The sequence below is a fragment of the Phragmites australis genome, chromosome 20, assembly GCF_958298935.1.
Source record: "Phragmites australis chromosome 20, lpPhrAust1.1, whole genome shotgun sequence".
In the NCBI taxonomy this organism is placed as follows: domain Eukaryota; kingdom Viridiplantae; phylum Streptophyta; class Magnoliopsida; order Poales; family Poaceae; genus Phragmites; species Phragmites australis.
Genome location: NC_084940.1, coordinates 14,205,578 through 14,224,870, shown reverse-complemented (window position 1 = coordinate 14,224,870; position 19,293 = coordinate 14,205,578). Strand labels below are relative to the sequence as shown.

The window sequence follows — 19,293 nt, the reverse complement described above, 5'->3', positions numbered from 1 at the left end:
CCAAATAATGGTATCTCCAGCCTAGGCCCTTTGATGATAGCTTCAGCATACTTGCAATTTGCATTATCATTATCACCCCTCTGAACCTCACGCATATAAATTCCAGTATAAAGGTTTTGATTCCTTAACACCACCCTTCCATTTCCCATAGGAGCACTACCCAAACCATATGGATTATACTGGGGTAAACATGGATAACGATTGACAACAGATGGTCTGGTAGTAGGGACAATGGGTGCAGTATAAACAGGCAAATTCATATGACAAGGTAGTTGGGGCAAATTTGTATCATGGTTTACCCTGCCATTAACTGGTTCAATCACAGTTTCTATATCACTTTCAGTGGATGTAACTGCTGCCAAGACCTCACCACTAACATGCGTAGCAGTAACACAAGTAACACTATCCAGAGAAGAATTAACAGCAGCAGACAGATTCTGAGGAATATTCCCACTCCGGTTGCTAGTTCATGGATCAGTGTTCTTACCACTCAGAAGAAGCCTCTTGATCTCAGCGAAATCCGACTTCAGTGACTTGAGCTCTGCCAACTCCATCTTAATCCCATCTAACTCCACACGAATAGCGTCCTCACCAACGGATCCCATATTAACTTGCAATTTCTGGGCTCTAGTCCTAACCATGCAACGAAATCCGAGGACAGCTTGGACCAAATCCTCACTATAAGCCTCGGATTCAGATCTACCGCCGCCTGGAGTGGAGATCAACCAAGGGATTTTACCAACGGACTAGCTGTGAACCCGAGTCTGAATCCACTCCGCCTCCTTCACCACCGCAACCAAATCAAATCTCAGCTCCCGGAATTTTACGTGCAAACAAGTGCCGCACAACCCTCGCTTCAATTCGATTTGTTGCCAAATGATTCCAAGGAACGTTGGGCTCTGATACCCTTTGTTAGATCCCGCAGATACAGGATCCAATTTGGTGGATATGTGGATGAATCAGCGGAACGCAAAAGGGGAAAAAGTGAAGAACAGAACAAGGAACTAGATAGCTACTTAGACTAGGATATCCATCATTATGTCTTAGTGTTTTTTTTTCTTCTCACGCAAGAAGGGCTTATAAACCTGCCCGGTTCAAAATTACAGCATGATTAAGTCTTAAACACAAAGTAAACTCAGCTAAACAAGCTTAACGGCGCGTAATCTAGTTCTGTACGTGTGAAAAACAGCAGTAAACAGTAAATTTGTCGGGAGCCGTCAAATTCTTATCCAACGACCCCAGGTGAACTCGGTGAAACGTTATCTAGGCTGCAGACTTTCACCGCTTGCGCCCAATTTTTAGAACTCTGAACTTTCGCGCCCATCTTCAGAACTCTGAATATTTCTCTAAACCTGACGATCCTGACATGGCTGACTGTTTAAACTTAGAGGAGGATGGGTGCCAAACTTTAATCCACCCATACCAGACCTGTTAGCATTCAAATCAGGCAAGATTCTAAGACAAGGGCTCATCGAAGTTAAGAAAGGGGAAAGCTTTAGTAATGGAAATAGCAGGTAATCGTTGACATTTTCTTTGTTCGAAGTATATATTTCCCTGTAGTTTAACACTTACCAAGATTGATTGTGATTTGGGGGATTCTTGAACTCGTACTGCCTCAGGTGATGCCAAGTAGGAAGCAAGGGTCTAAATGCAGGAACCCAGAGTACTTCACCCCAAATCCAATTATGAAACAACTGCACATTACTATAGGATTCTTTCACTAAAATACGAACACTACTTGAATATGAAACTGTCGCAATAGAAAATCAGACGGATATGAACTGATGTAAACCTCTTTCTCTTAGGGCTACGTGCATTTACTCGACACCATAGGGGGATAGGCTATTCCCCGAACATAGAGTTACTTGAGAACAGATATGTCCTGTGGATACCAGCTCAGGATGTATCTTGATCAACTTCTGCTACAATATGTGGATATTACACCTTTAGTGTATGGTGATGCAGATGCATAACTCTTGTCATCATACTACGAATCTATAGTTTAATTTCAGCACATGATGTTCCAAATGAACAACTCTTGGTACCCAAATTAAAGACAGTAATTCCCATCTCAGAGGACAACATATATGACATAACAAATACAAATATCTTCTCTCGGGGAAGGAAATTATGCTCATGTATCAAGTTTTATTAGATACTAACTAAGAAGATCTTACCATATCTATTTAGGTCCAGTAATATTTTAAATTGTTTTTATCCAACTTTCCAAAACTAACTACTTTATCTTGATTAGTTCTCATTAACAATCCAGTTCCATTGGCTCAAACTATGCTATTCCGAACATTTAGCACTGAAATCTGACAGGACCACTAAAAATTACTAGCAGAAAGCGACGGCGGATTACCGAAAATGCAGTTATGGAATAAGAGGCCAAAAAATATGCACAACATAAAGACTGCAAACAAGTGAAGATTTATCAGGATCAACTCATGGCAGATCTGAGATTAGAATATGTGCATATTACTTGAAACTTGTTACATATTAGACTGAAGTCTGAATTCATTGAAGCATTCGGACAACTCAGTGAACATGAAGAGCAGGTTTCCACATAATACAACATCATCAAGAGCCGGTTTCAGTAAACACATCTCTGATGCAGCCTCAAAGGACCTCGAGTTCATGTTCCATTGAAGCGAAGTCGAACCCATTCCAATCAAGCTCCACATCCAGGTCGAACTCTGGGTCCTTAATTGGAAAAGGCAGGTGGCTGATGTCTGCCAGGCCAATATAGTCATTATCCAGAGGCTCATGTGTCGCACCGATAAAATCACTGATCGGGAACACTTCTTCCAGCCTGGTGAAATCATCATGCGGGAGTTCATCAGCCAGGCTGACAGAGTCACTGACAGGAAGCTCATCTATCCGGCCTAGCAAGGCATCCACTGAAATCTCCTTGGCTCTAGGTGTGGGGGAAAAGTTCAGTAAGCTTTCATCCACAGACTCAGGGCATATCTCCTTTAATAGTCTGTGATGCTGTTCTTGGTCCTCCTGCTCGCACGAGAAGGATGAAGAAACGCAGGAGACCGAGGACGAGCTGGACAAAGCTGCACGTTCTGATACAAACCGTTGAGCTTTCATGGCCAGCTTCTCTGCGCGGAACTGGTTCGCATATGCCTGGTATGCCGCAGCAGCCTCCTCCTCAGTGTTATATGTGCCGATCCATTTCCGGGTCTTTCTCACAGGGTCGCGAATCTCTGCTGCCCACCGACCCCAGGCCCGCCGGCGCACACCACGGTACCTGCTCGTTGGCTCCTTCTCTGGACCCTTCCGATCCTTCATCCCACATGGCACGAGGGTCTTCAGAGGTTTTGAGGTTTTAGAGTTCACCGGAACTAGCACCTCTCTAATCATTTTCTTTTCCTTGTAGGCTTTCTTATCATCTTCGTCATCGGAGGAGTCGGTAGCATCAGGATCACAGCAGAAAATGCGGACCTTCTGCATTGAGGGCATCATCTTGTAGCAAACTTCCAGATTCCAAGTCAGGTCAAGATAATATTGAATTCTTCCCTCAACTGCTACCTGCAAGGAAGGTTCGTGAGTGCGTCAAATATGCTCACACTATGATACAATGGCACAGATTTGGAACAGAAAAGATGTTCACATAACGAGTAGAATGTTTACACAAAATCGGGACAAAGACTCCTGATCTGCTCTACAGCTGCAGCACGGAATCTCGTAAAATCAGAACAAAGATTCTCTCCAACTTCAGATCAAAACTGGAGAAAGATGTCTCGGAGGATTGTTCTCTTCGTCGAAGACGTCTCAGAAATCAGAATTCTGATTGTTTGTCTGAACTAAAAGATGGGTGCCGAACTCAATCCACCCAAAGCAGACCTGATAGTATTAAAATCAGACAAGATGGTAAGGTAAACCAGAAAGTTTTTGAAACGGAAATGGCAGATACTCGTTGATATTTTCTATTTGCGGAGTACACATCCTTGCAGTCAACACTTACCAAGATTTGTTGTGATTTGGGGGATTCTTGAATTGTTACTGCCTCAAGTACGGCAAAGTAAGAAGCAAGGGTCTAAATGCAGAAACCCAGAGTACTTTACCCCAAATCCAAATCTGAAACCATCATACATTACTGTAAGAAACTTTCCAACTTGAAAGAACTGAAATCAAACACTATTGGATTATGAAACTGTTGCAATGGACTTGCATACAGATATGAACATATGTAAGGACACATCCACTTTGCATGCCAAACTAATGAGGCAACTACTTTAATGTTCAGATGAAACGGGACACGAAACTAACATTGTAACTTGGTTATCTCCAAATGTAGTTCAGGAGAAAAATTGATGTGGCTAGACCAGAAATTCACAAAATAATTGCAATGACAAGGGAATAATTTATCATGGCAACCAGCATATTTGCAACTGCACGATGACAATACATCATTTATTTCCTCTTTTGGGGAACGACAAAAGACAAATCTTTGATGCTTACATTAAGCAAACAAGAAACAAAGACCGCTAAAACAAGTAAACTAAGAGCATCTCTAGCCGAGTTGCTAAGTCGCTCGGCATCGCTAGATGTAGCTATTCGGGCCCAAAAATGGGCTCCAGCCAGCTCCCCACACCTTTGTCATTTTCGTCAGCTCGCTATCTCCTTCACATCGCTCGCCAAATCAAGAGGCCGCAAACGAGTTCGCTAAATCAGCAGGGGTGGGAGGAGACGAACCTCGAGACGGGAAGGCGGCGGCGGAGGACGGGGCAGTGTCATGGACTTGTCGGCCCTCCTCATTGACGACGGTCTCGAAATTAGGATCGTAGACCTGGTCCCCGTAGGCGGGGCAGAAGAGCTCTGCGCGGTCGATGTTGACAGCGATCTAGTGGCTGGGGGTGGAGACGGAGACGTGGGTGGCGGCGTGGGAGGGGCAGAACTCGGTGGCGCGGGAGAGGCAGGCATAGAGGCGAGAGGGGGAGGCGGCAGCGCAGGGCGATCAGCGTGGGAGCTCGCGCGGATCGCGATGGCAACTGCAGAGAAAGCGGAGTGGGCGTGAGGAAAGGCGATGCGCGGCAAGGTGCGGACATGAAGGCAGCACGGACAGGATGGACATTAGTGAGCGGTAGCAGAGGCGGTGGAGTCGGGGAATTGGATATTAATAAAACACAGGTGTGTGGAATTGTGAGATTTAGCTGGAGTACGCAGAGAAGTATGGAGAAAATCTTTTAAAGAAACTTATTTATTTATTTATATATATATATATATAACTAGATTTAAGAAGAAGTCGGTTCCAGATGCTTTGAGAACACAAGAACGACAGCATAGATAAAGAAACTATTAACGTCAAACAGAGAGACAACAGATTTTCTAATCTCTAAACCTTCAAGCATAAATAAATACTTAACGACAGCTTAGATGAAGAAACTATTAACGTCAAACAGAGAGACAACAGATTTTCTAATCTCTAAACCTTCAAGCATAAATAAATACTTTATTGAGCAGAAAAATAAGGAACAGAGTAGACTAAACAGGGATAGGTTTGGGACCTACATGGAAGATTAACAGAGCCTGTTTCATACGCAACTAAACAGGGACAGGTTAGATTAGAACAGAGTAGGAAATCTTCGCATCCATCAACCAATCGAGCAGGGAAAAAATTACCGTGAGATCCTGAAGCGAGACCAGCAGGCTCTGGCGCCCCTCTGCCAAGGCTGGAGGAGAAGGGAGCAAGAGGCGGCTGGTGTCGACGGGAGCTCAGAACCATGGAGCGGCAGCAGAGCAGGCGACATAAATCAACAGCGCGCGGCGAGGGCTACTCCACTCCTGCTCTCTGCCCAAATCACCAACACCACCGAAAACGAGTGAGAAGAATAGATTATAACCCAACCAAGAAGAGAACAGATTAGAATTAAACGGGAAGGAAAGTTTCCATGTTTTTTTGGCTAGCAATTCCATGGAAAGAAAAGGAAAGTATCATATTGGCACCGGCGTGATGCCCAAGGAAAATCGCCCCAAAACAGGAAAGAAATAACCAGCTCGAAATCGTACTGAACCCCAAGAATCCCACCAGATTGCCCGATCAAATCCCGCAAAACGAAAAAAATCCAAACTTTCCCGCAACAAGAAACAGAGCAGGCGGCGAGGGGAGAGACGGATCCAAACTCCACGCGACGGCACGATAGGGCGCTCGATTCTCGCGAGAGAGCGGGACAATCAACTAGGCACACTGCTTACACGAGCGTGGGTGCCACGGCGATCTCCGATGCCCGAGCTGGGGACTGATCGGGGCGGTGAAGCCGGCGGAATGGGAGGGGGACCGGGACGCGGCAACAGCAGCGGCTCCGAATCCGGAGGGCCGGATCGGATCGGAGGGTTTAGCGCGGGGAGCGGGGATTTGGCGTATTTGATCTCTCTCCGGGAGGGGGAGGGGAGGAAGGCGAGGGGTTTAGTGGCTTCCGCTGGAGGAGCAGGGGAGGGGAGATGAGAAGACTGGGGACGAGCGGAGCGGGGAGACGAAACGTGTGACCTTATGGCTCAAGGGGAGTAATTACACGAAAATATTTATTTTTTCTATTTTATTAGAGTGATAATTCTTTGTTGAGACTAATAAATAGTCTTCTGAGTCTATAATCGAATGCTAAATTTGATGCTCTATCAAATAATAGAGTGGTAAAAAATCAAATGCTCTAATTATAAGTGGCTACTAATACAGGATATTATATAGGGGTATATGGTACTGTATACCACGGATTCATTATCAGCTGCAGTGCCAATTGTAATTGTGATGGATTTTGAAAATTTCAGGAGTACTTTTGGATTTCAAGTACACTTCTACTTAGAATTTGAAACTTATGTAAGTAGAACTAAAATAGTTAGTGGAATGAAGCTAAAATCGTCAGTTGTCTATTCGCTCAATCGTTTATGATAGGTTGAAGCTGAAATCCTAGAAGTAGTTACCAAATACCTATCACTTAGCTCACATGATGCAACAGAAGAAGCAATGATCGAAAGTAATTCTTTTTAGTAATGCAGAAATAAGGCACCATAAGTTAGAGCTAGCACTTAGAGTTATGGTTCGGTACTTTCAAATTTGAATTATCGATTCTTGATGGATACATGTATGTTTTCGTTTCGACAACATCGATTATTGACTCTATTTCTAAAGAAAATATAAAACTGAAAATGGTTTGGATCTTTTTCAATCTTTTGGTACCATTTTCATCGCTAAAATATAAGCACTACGCTTATATTGTTTCTATCTGTTTATTCACTGCTACCGTCGTGCACTGGAATTATATTCACGCCTATTGCAGTCTAAAATGATGTAGGAGTATGTCAGATTGTCAGCTGCTAAATATAATACTCCGCAACATTGATAGCGCACAGGTAGTGGGTATTTTACAGTACTCGGCATATTGTTCGGCGATGCATGCAGTGGGCAACGTAGCCATGTCCTGCACTATCTTGTGGGGTCCGGGGTGCACGAGAAAAATAAGCTAGCGAGCGAGGCCTACTACCGCCTAGACCCGCCCCTGCCGAGAAAAATAAGCTAACGAGCGAGTGTGACGCCTGCCATTGCGTGCGTGGCCATCCCAGGCACCGAGCCCACCTCCACCTCGAACAGTATCGCCGCAGGAACGGCGGTGGCTGGGTTTCTTGGACTCCAAGTAGCCAGTGTTGACGCGGGGCCACCTCCGCACTGAGTGTGACAGTTTTTTTTCCAAGGAAGACGTTAGTTAGTGTTTGAACGGTCGTATGAAATTGAATGAGATATGGTTTTCGATGGGATGATATAAGTAACACGATTAGTATATGAGAATATTTAGTTAGATATATGAGATACACATATAAATAGCTTAGTTACTAAAAAAGATAAGCAATATATATATTTATAACGTATTTTATAATATAATAATTTTATAATTATGATTATCAACAAATTATTTTAATTATTACTAATATTTACTAATTACAATTAATTATAACTTAACATATCACTATTCATTACTAAATACCGATAATAATATTTAATTATGGCTAATAACATCTAATTGTAAATAATGTATAAGTAATTGTTCCTAATTCTCACTAATATTCACTAATCATCACTAAGTACATATAATTATAGGATATGATAAATAGATAGCACATCATATGGACAATATTGACCTGCATGCACTAACTAATTAATCCAAAAGCCTAAACTGATAGGAAAATATGGGTAATTCACTTATATTTCAACATCTCCTCACGTGGAGGCTCACTCAAGCATCAAACGTGAAAATAAGAGTCGGATGTAATTTTTTTTTAATTACGCTCGCCAAGACTCAAACTCGAAATATCTGACCCTGATACCACATTGAGCTGCATGCAACAACCAATTCACTCAAAAGCTTAAACTAATGAAAAAGATGAACAATTCACTTATACTTTAACAGACAACCATGGATAACTAGTGAGGTATGAATAGCTACTGTTGATGCTAAGAGAAGCATAATATGCATCAAATGATGGTAAAATACATATGGGTATACCCAATTGGGCTACCTATGGCTAAATATATATACATGCAAATTTTATAAGTTACTTGTTCAAAAGTTACAAGTATTTTTCATTCAATATATCATTAGGTATTCAATTCCCTAGTTCAGCAACTAGTCTTAGGAATATTATGTTGCATTCATCAGTTTAACAAAATCTGTGTAAAATTTTGAGAAAAATGAAGAAGGTTGGATGTAAAAGCATTACCCGTTGAATCAAAATCAAAGAAAATTTTTTATGGGAACTGTATGGTCGTGAGCATCATTGGCCAACACACTACTACAAAAAGGATCATCACTGCCCTCTTTTCACTGCTGGTTCAGAAATAACCGATAGTGATAAGGTATCATTGCCGGTTCATAAGCTGAATCAGCAAATCTAACCTGAGCCGTTACGAAATAACAATGATAGTTGATATTATTGCTGATTCGTAGATAGAACCGGCAATGATACATCACTGTCGCTTCGTAATACCAACCGATAGTAATATATCACTGTCGGTTCAAAAACTCAGTGACAGAGCAATAATTGAGTCAATACGAACCCACGACGATAATACTTATCTCTGTCGGTTCAATATCTAAACGATGGAGCAATAATTGAGCAAAGACGAACCTGTGGTGTTAATTATTATCATTATCGGTTTGTATTCCAAATCAGTAGTGATAATTCTTCTATAAATTGAGCCTGTTTCCCTCAGCCGCACCCCATATCTCACTTCACTCCTAATCTCTAAAAGCTGCTCCCGAGAGGTAGTGGTGGTCGAAGTAGTGTACTCATCATCATCGCCACTGTTTCCGCCTCTACCCCTTTGTGCCTGACATCCACGTCCTCCGATCCACCTCATTTCCCTAAGCCATCATGCAACTGCCCGAGCTGTCTCATGGCCGTCGTCTCCAAGCCCATCGCTGACCTTGCATTTCTGAGCCCATCGCTGACCTCGCCATCTTCAAGACCATCGTCGACCTCACCATCTCCAAACCTGTCGCCGACCTTGCCATCTCCGAGCCTGTTGCCAACCTTGCCATCTCTGAACCTGTAGCCCTATCTCCTCATCTCTTGAGCCCAAGCCATGTCTCCTCATCTCCTCGTCCCCCCATCTCCCTAACTAAATGAGTGGCTAAAATTGAGTGTTAAAGATTGTGGCAATAGGTACATCTAAACGAATGGCAGAAAACACATTTGCTTCAAGCTAATTTTAAGAGTTAAAGATTGTGTTTTTCCTATTCGATTAGACTTACTATTTTCACTCGAATAGAATAAGATGTAAAACAAATGGTGTAGGGCTACTATATCAAGAACTCTTTGACTTGGAACATCAAAAGAGCTCCTAGTACAGCAAATTCGTAACATCCATTTCTATTTATCATTACGAATGAAGATTTAGATATAAAATACTGAACTACGAATATTTCAGCATGGGTCTCTGTCTAAGTTTGAGATTAAACTTAGGTTAATCCCTGAAAGGTGAAAGGACAATGATGTCGCCTAGAGGGGAGGTGAATAGGCGTTTTTACAAAAATTCAACCCTTTCTACCGTTGGCCTAAACTTGCAGCGGAATATAAACTAACGAGTTTTTCACAAGAGAAAAACCTAAATATGCTAGACTCAACTAGTGCATAATCACCCTAAATAAGTGGAAATTACAATCCTAAGGTGACTAAAATTATTCAATTCTAGCAAGAGATATGCAATAAAGCTTAAATTGAAAAAGGCTGAAAACACTGTTCATATGCCTGGAATTCCTGTTCACCGGAGACTCCGGTAAAGACCGGATTCTCCGGGTTGTACAGGTCCGGAAACTCCGGTAAAGGTCGGATTCTCCGGGTTCTATACAGAACTGAACCCGAAACTGAATATAAAGGATGAATAGAGAGTTATAGCTCAAACCAGGTGATGTCGTGTGTTCCCGGAGATGATTCCAAGTAGATTCACGAAGAACCTACACTCAAATACACACAAATAAGTAGATCGAGCAATATGCACAAAGATTGAGCAAGAACATAAAAGTAAGGAAACAAGAGAGGAGACACAAAGATTTGTTTCCTGAAGTTCGGATTCACCACCGTGAATCCTACGTCTCCGTTGAGGAAGCTCCAATGAGCCGGGTCTCTTTCAACCGCTTTCCTCGATCCACTAGCTTTATCTCTTCCCTTTCGGAGGCGAGATCGAACTTCACAAACTTTCCCGCAGCTCACCACACGCGCGGGAGCTCACCGGGTAACACCTAGCTGGCTAGGAGGTTTCACCTCCAAGAGTAACAAACGCAATCGAACTTCTTGCCGAGAACTCAAGTGCTCAAGAATGGATTTAGCTCACTTGCACTCAATCTTCCAATCTCTCAACCCAACTCACTTTTCTTCTCAAATCACACACTAGAATGGAGTGGGAGAGGTTCTTTTGGCTCTAAAAATGTGTTCTTTCGTGCCCCTTGCAGCAGCCCCAAAGGATGGGGTGAGTGGGGTATAAATAGCCCACTCCAAACAACTAGTCGTTACTGTTTTTGTCAGAACTGATCGGAGTATCCGGTGAACACCGAAGTATCCGGCCCTAAATCCAAATACGGCATCAGAACAGTCACAGAATGTGTCAGAACTAGCCGTTGTGCTCTTTTCTGGACATTTACCGGAGTATCCGGCCTACACCGGAGTCTCCGGTCGGCACTTAACACAGAAAACAGCCCCGGAGACTTCTTGGAGTCTCCAGCCACTCCAAGTACCGGAGTATCCGGACTTCACCGGAGTCTCCGGCCTTTCCAGGTACCGGAGAATCCGGTCTTCACCGGAGTCTCCGAGTACAGCACAGCTGACCTCCGAAAAACGGCGATAACTTTTGATCCCGGAATTCGATTTCGACGATTTTGGACTCTATGGAAAGCTTATTCAGAGGGCTACACATCCCAACTGAATTCATGACCTAAAACACATAGTATAAAATTAGGAACACTCCAAAACCCATTTGGACACTTCCACACTTTCCGCTTCGGACTCTTAACAAGAAACTCTCACTTTGGGTTTGGTTGGGAACTCTTGAGCACTGAGACACGACAATTAGCTCACGTTGCATCCCTCTTAATAGTGCGGCATACCTAGACTCAATTTCAAAGATAAAACATATTTGAACAAATTTGAGCCTTTTGAATACTTTCAAGTACTGCTTCTTACTTTCAAACCTTTGAGGGTTGCTAACTTTCATAAAATCTTCACTCCATCTATTCTTGATTCTTCATATGATTGATGTGAATCATCCATAGCTTCCCATAGCCTCGCATGGTCCATCGGCGCAAAGCCTTTACTCGCTCTTCATCACCGCCTTAGTCCTTCGGCGCCAAGCCATTTGCTTGCCCTTCACCACGAATGGTCCATCGCAGCCGAGTCTTGCTTGCCCTTCACCGTCTTACCATAGAAAACTACTGTGTATTTGACATCTTCAAGGAATTCATTTTATCAAATATGGAGTCCACTCTTGTTCTTCACTCTTGGCATATATGATTTCAATTCAACTTATGCCTTCTTATGGATCCTAACCCCAACTCACTCTCAAGCACAAAGCACATGGATTAATCCATAAAACCTAAATGACAACATTTATACCTTAAGTTACTTGATCTCCGCAAGTAATTTATTAGCCTTCATGCATATTATCAATCTTCATATAGAACCTAACCCCACTCATTCTTAAACACATAGCACACGGGTTAGTCCATAAAACTCTATTGACAAGTCATACCTTTAGTTACTTGATCTCCACAAGTAACTTATCTTTCAAGCTTATTGCCAATCTTATTGAGCTTCTTCTTCTTATGAGCATCACTAAAATCTCAATGACTTTTGATGCAATTATTTGAACTCATGGCATTTCTCAAAGAATCCATACTTCATCATTTTATGCATCTCCTATGTAATAATCTAATAGCAAATCTCAATATGATTGTTAGTCCATAGGCATTGTCATCACTTACCCGAGCATCACTTAGAGCTCATTCATCTTGATGCATTTTCAATCTCCCCATTTACCTAGAGCTCATGCATATCTCTCATCCATGCATCACCTATAAAACGACCTACTAACAAACTCAACACCATTGTTAGTCCATAGGTATTGTCATTAATTACCAAAACCACATATAGGGGCTAGATGCACTTTCAATCTCCCCCATTTTGGTAATTGATGACAATCTCACTAGATGATTATATTTGATAAAATTTAAAGTTCTAAGTATACATATAATCCAAAGATGAATGTATACAAAGAATAAGTTTTGGAAATACCAAATATCAAAGATATTTGAGCTTGACAAAACTAGTTTTACTAGCATCAAACACCACAAAGGTTTTGATGTTAGTAAAAACCAACAAATGTATATAATAAACTCCTCCACAATCTATGCATGTGTGAATGAATTTTAAATATCATTGCATATATTGTCTATCTCAAATTTTGGATGGAGTTTCCTTTATACATATCAAGCAAGCATGACAAAGTATGTATGAAGATGAATATGCTCATGCAAAGCAAACCTTTCACCTCATTTCTCAAAGGCAATAATTCAAATTCTCCCATAATTGACATCTTCCCCATATAAGCAAATTATCCTTCATAAGCACAAGTGCAATAGATTATGCTCTAAGTTGAACATAGCAAAATTGTTGATAATATAACGAATTTTTCGTTTATCACAAAGTGTCAACATCTCATAAGCATATATGTCCAAAAGAGCAATTTAAAGCGGACTAAAAATCTCAAGCAAAAGATTTTGCAATTTTCATCAATATTGCATATAGGAGCAACTCAAGCATTTGATATGAAATCTTTTGCATACTTAGGATTGGATGAATCGTAAACATGATTATAGAGTTTCCACAAAATATGCTACTTCAAATTACTCATATTTACAATAAAGAGATTTTAAGCACTTGCATGAAAAACACATTTTTGTAAGACATTTTCATGATATGATGTAATCTACTCAAGATTGAATCTTTGAAATTAAATGCATAAATCAAGAATAAATTACTTGGAATGAAATTGAATTGCTCACTTTGATATGGTCCTTCTCTTGATTCCAATTGAAATTGAAGGAGATTGTCTTCTTTGTAGATACTAATTGAAAGGACAAAATCATCTTCATGAATTTCAATTAAAATGATCTTCTACTTCAAAGAACCTTCATTATGATTAATCCAAGTATCCAATGCATCTTCATTGTACCTAAAACTTATTCGAGTACAATTTGATCCCCAAACTCATTGGGTCCGAAGAGGTTAGTGAACTCATCACACAGAGCACGCTCTCTCATAGATATGTGCATATTTGTATGGAAATGATAACAATTCAAGTTCATACCAATAGATAGATACTGATTGAAAATATATACCGAATGAAGGTATATACCAATTGAAATCAAATGAAAGCTCTATGCACTCTTTTAGACAATAAAAACACTTGAGAGAGGCTTACTCTAAATATAGGATCAAATAAAGCAAACATGTTATCGATTTTAACATTTAAGTCAAACAAGCATGCTCGTCACTTTCAAGATCTGATAAGATATAATTTGAACAAAAATAGCATATGAAACTTGAAAAAAGGTTGTCCAAATTACATCTAAGACAAAAATCAACAAATGATCGCTCTCAAAGTTCAACAAGTGAACTAAGCAAGATTTGAGCATATAAAGAATAGAATTGCATTCATGCTCAAAAACTTATCTCAAGCAAGTATATAGAAAATGATATAAGCATTGAGATAGCAAGCTTCCAAAGACTCCAAAAAGAAAAGTTTCCTTGAAGAAACCAATATTCCTAACATAGAAATCTTTCACATAAAAGGAAGTCACTTGAAAGCAAGAATTGAAACAAAGATGATCAACAAGGATTACCACTTGTATTATTACCAATTGTAAGAAGACAATGGTATATGGAGATATCACAAGTCGGTAATTGCAACAAGGCATGGATCAACTTTCTTTCAAGAAGCATGAAAGAAGGATTTTAGAAATTAAACACATGCTTCAAACACATTCTTTACAAAGTCAACTATTACAAGAAAACACAAATAAAAACAATAGTTGATACAGTTCTGTTGAACTGACCCGGAGTATCCGGTGAACACCGGAGACTCCGGGTGGCACTCAGTCGCCACACAGAAAAGACTCGGAATCTTTGCCGGACTCTCTGAGTTCTCCAGATACCGGAGTATCCGGTGAACACCGGAGACTCCGGTCCTTTTTATCAAAAGAATAAATATTAACCGAGGCTCTCTGGCGGAGTCTCCCTCGGAGACTCCGGTAAAAATATTTTCTCCTACCGGAGTATCCGGTGAACACCGGAGACTCCGATCTTTTTCAACAAAAGTAAATGCTTAACCGAGACTCTCTGCCGGAGTCTACCTTGGAGACTCCGGACTAAAAACACCAACTACCGGAGTGTCTGGTGAACACTGGAGACTTCGGACAATGAAAATAATTGTTGATTTGATCCGAATGAGAAATGATTCAAATTAAAAATCTTGAGATTGAAAATATCACTAGATAAGCACCACGACTCTCAAGTTTTAATTTAAACCAAAAGTGGATCAATTAATGGATTCTTGCAAAAATGAGAGCTTTACATGAGCTTGACATACCACATAGATGCTAGATAAACAATAATATCAATTCTAAATGGTATTGCTCAAATGTTCACAAATTATGGGTATTTAAGATGCATAAAGCATAATACTCCCCCATAATGTGATAATCCATTAATATCTCCAAAAGAGAGCCAAATAGAATTCAATAAGACGAATAAGATCAAATAAGGCTCCAAAACCACAATCAACACATGAATGTGCAATACATCCTATACATACTAGTTATATGACTTACACATACTAGTTGGCAGGAAAAGCTAGATGCACTAGAAACAAATTCATAGCACACTTAGCAAGCAATCAAGACATGTATGAATATGAAACGAGTGAGCATGGCAAGATTGCAATAAAGTCTACAGATACTAGCATAACCATAAGCTCTAAACAAGCATAGATACATAATCTACATATGCAAAGAGCTAGAAACTTCCAGAAAAAGTGTAGAACAATAAATCTAACACAATGAACAAGAATATGAATTTAAGGCATTATGATAGAGAGTTACCTTCATAGAGTGACATTGGGTAATAATAAACATAATTCCACAAAACTTGACTCTTTAATCAATTAGATAAATCTTCAAATAATTAGTCAAGTCTCCAATGCCCTCTATTTTACCAAGAGACTAAACACAAATTTTACTTGAAGAAATATTAGTCTCAAAGCACAAAACATAGGATGAGCTCCCCATATATATGTGCATCCAAGTATTTGAATTACTTGTAATATGCACTTGGTTCATTCAAGAATCTAGAGGAGTTTACCCTATATTTTGAGTTAAGGTACAAAATGACTTTACAATGGAAATACTTGTGCTAAGAATGAACTTACAACCATGAAATCATGTAAATTAAGTTCATCTTCCATAGCCATCACAAAGTATCCATCACCTACATTATTAACAAGATCTTGCTCTACTAGAGAGTCGTTAAAAGCATCATATTACACAAAGTATAAATTTTGCTCAAATTTTACCTAGCCACATTCAAATGTTCACGACCAAAAAAAAACGTGAATATTTGCATCTATGCTAAGCTAAGTGGCTAGATAGCTCAAGTTAGATACTTGTTACCGAGATGTCATTGAAGATAGAAATAAAGCAATAATTCACACTCTTGGCACTTCTTTCCAAATATCATGAGAAAGCCCAATTTGAAAGAGTCTTGAGATGAGATATTCAATATAGTTCTTCTCAAGTAAGCCAAGTCTTCAATACATCTCCAAGTACCTATTTAGCAAATTACGCACTTTGTGGTACCCAAACCATGTTGGGTCCTTTAAGGTTAGTCATGAAAGATTTAGGCACCCAAATAGCTTTTGCATTAGCATGAGATGAACTAATCACCTTAGCAACATAAGTACCATTTTTAGCCTTTCTAAGCGATAAATCATTATCAATTGAAGGTTAGGCTTAGGAATGTTACCAATAGGACAATTTTTACCAATATGTCTCTTGGCCCGGCAAGTGTAGCAAATGCGGTACTTGTCCTTGCAAGATGCTTTCTCATCTTGCTTCTTGCTTGCTTCCTTGCCGGTGAGCCTCTTCCTTGATGACATAAGACCTTCATTCTTCATGTAGAGGCATGATGCAATTTCATGTCCCTTCTCATTGCATCCATAACACTTCCTCTTGCTTCTTCTTGTTTTCTTCTTTGGAAGTGTGGTCTTGTTATCAATCTTGTTAGAACACATAAAGGCATAGTGTCCCATGCTTGAGCACTTGACATGAGCCATCTTCTTTTCTACTTTCTTCAAAGGGCAATCTCTCATATGGTGGCCCTCTTTCTTGCACATGAAGCAAGTGATGAGAGCCTTGATCTTTTTTTGATTTTGCCCCTTGATCTTGACATTATTGGACTTGTTCTTCTTGTTGGATTTTGCATCAAGTTCATAATCTTTGTGCTTCTCACTTTTCCCTTTGCTATCAATATTACAAGCAACACTAGGGAAAATATTAGCTTTAGAGCAACAAAGATTAGTAGGTAATTCATCATTAGATATAGAATTGACATTAAATGAATTGCTAGAACTAACACATGTTAAATCTATATTATGCAAAGAATGTGTGCTAATATCCACATGAGGTTTATACGATTTTTACCGTTGTGATGATTACCTCATGAGTTATTTCTAGCATGGCATGTGAGTCCACAAGATTTTCATGAGAGCACACAAGCTCATCATGATTTTTTTGCAAGGCCACATGCTTTCTAGTAAGCTTTTCAACTTGAGACCTTAACTCAATATTTTCTTTCTTCAAAGATGCTACATAAGAATTAGAGTTAGTAGCACAAGCATCATCAACGGGAGAAATAGTGGATTTGTCCATAGATAAAGAATTGCAATTAGGACATGATTTTTCTAAATCCACTAGAAGCATAGCATCTAATTTATCAATCAAAGAAATATGCTTAACTTTAAGATCCCCATAAAGATTAGATAAAGAACTATGAGATTCTTCAAGTTCTTCATATTTCACATTTAAAGCATTAAATTCCTCAATTTTCTCAATGAGGAATTCCTCTTGCCTCTCTAGGCTTTCCTCATGATCTTGTATTATACGCAAGAGCTTGATCATTTTAGACATATTCTTTTTGCTCAAAAGATCAAACCCGAGCTCATCACTATCACTAGCACTAGAACTAGCTTTATCATTATTAATCTCACTTACCGATTTCCTTTTACCTTTTGCCATAAGGCACAATGGAGAATCGATGTGAGGGGATGAGCACCTTGGAGAAGTGGATGCTTCACTTCCAAGTTGAGGACAATCCATGCTATAATGTCCGTGTTGGTGACAAATATAGCAAGCTTGACTTATCTTTGATCTTCTCCTAGATGAAGCTTTCTTGTTGATTTTTGTTGTGGCTTCTCCACCTAGGCTTTGTCTCTTATAGACTTCTATTTCCTTCAAAATGTTAGTCTCACAAGTACTAATGGAAATAGATGCATCGTTATGAGAACAAGGAACCATATCATCATGATGAATAGATATTTTAGCACTAGATGATATACAAGGCTTAACAACATTACTAGATATGGAAATTTCATTGCAAGTGTTGTTAAAGTCCAAAGGAGGGATTGAACACTCACTTACAACACTCACCATTTCATTACCTTGCTCGTTGTTAAATGTTGGTGAAGTGGATGACGGAGTGGCATCCTCTTGGACAAAAGAGAAAGTCATTTGGTGCTCTTCATGGTGTGATGATGAAGTAGAGCATTCCGCAAATGACGTCTTCGGAAGAAGTTCTTCTTCATCACATTTGGGCTTGTCATATCTTTCTTTAAGAGTGGTCCAAATGAGATGAGCGTCTTCAAGCGGCAAGATTGATTCAATAACATCTACGCTCAAATCATCAAATAAGACATTAGTAGCTTGAGCATTAAGATATATGCATTTCTCTTCCTCTTCGGGTGATATGAGTTTATCATTAGGAGGAGAAATGCTCACATCTACAACTCGCTCTATTTGAGGACCCATGACACTAAAGATATTAAGCATGCGAGTACTCCAATCACAATAATTAGAACCATCTAAAAGGAGTGGCTCTAAGTGCACTAATCCACTAGTCGACACCTTTACTCTCTAGGCGGTAAAGCCCGAAAAGATAGACTTGGCTTTGATACCAATTGAAAGGATAATGATGTCGCCTAGAGGGGGGTGAATAGGTATTTTTACAAAAATTCAACCCTTTCTACCGTTGGTCTAAACTTGCAGCGGAATATAAACTAACGAGTTTTTCACAAGAGAAAAACCTAAATATGCTAGGCTCAACTAGTGCACAATTACCCTAAATAAGTGGAAATTACAATCCTAAGGTGACTAAAAATATTCAATTCTAGCAAGAGATATGCAATAAAACTTAAATTGAAAAAGGCTAAAAACACTATTCATATACCTGGAATTACTGTTCACCGGAGACTCCGGTGAATACCGGATTCTCCGGGTTGTACAGGTCCGGAAACTCCGGTAAAGGCCGGATTCTCCGGGTTCTGTACAGAACTGAGCCCGAAACTGAATATAAAGGATGAGTAGAGAGTTCTAGCTCAAACCAGGTGATGTCGTGTGTTCCCGGAGATGATTTCAAGTAGATTCACGAAGAACCTATACTCAAATACACACAAACAAGTAGATCGAGCAA

At 40.0% G+C, this 19,293-nt stretch overlaps 1 protein-coding gene across 4 annotated transcripts; it reads right to left on the bottom strand.

Annotated features, from left to right (window-relative positions):
* Positions 1-2,414: 2,414 nt before the first annotated feature.
* LOC133902121 (ethylene-responsive transcription factor ERF118-like) lies at positions 2,415-6,483 on the bottom strand. Of its 4 annotated transcripts, XM_062343709.1 has the most exons (6): positions 6,208-6,483; positions 5,635-5,803; positions 4,708-5,003; positions 3,977-4,089; positions 3,623-3,855; positions 2,415-3,536 (listed from the first exon to the last, which is right to left on the bottom strand). In XM_062343709.1, exon 6 carries the CDS (start codon positions 3,472-3,474, stop codon positions 2,623-2,625), a length of 852 nt encoding a protein of 283 aa, XP_062199693.1. In that variant the 5' UTR covers positions 3,475-3,536; positions 3,623-3,855; positions 3,977-4,089; positions 4,708-5,003; positions 5,635-5,803; positions 6,208-6,483; the 3' UTR covers positions 2,415-2,622. The 4 variants fall into 4 exon arrangements, with proteins under 4 accessions (XP_062199693.1, XP_062199691.1, XP_062199694.1 ...); XM_062343707.1 differs by lacking the exon at positions 4,708-5,003; XM_062343710.1 differs by lacking the exon at positions 4,708-5,003 and having other exon boundaries at positions 2,415-3,540; positions 3,643-3,855.
* Between the last annotated feature and the right edge of the window lie 12,810 nt (positions 6,484-19,293).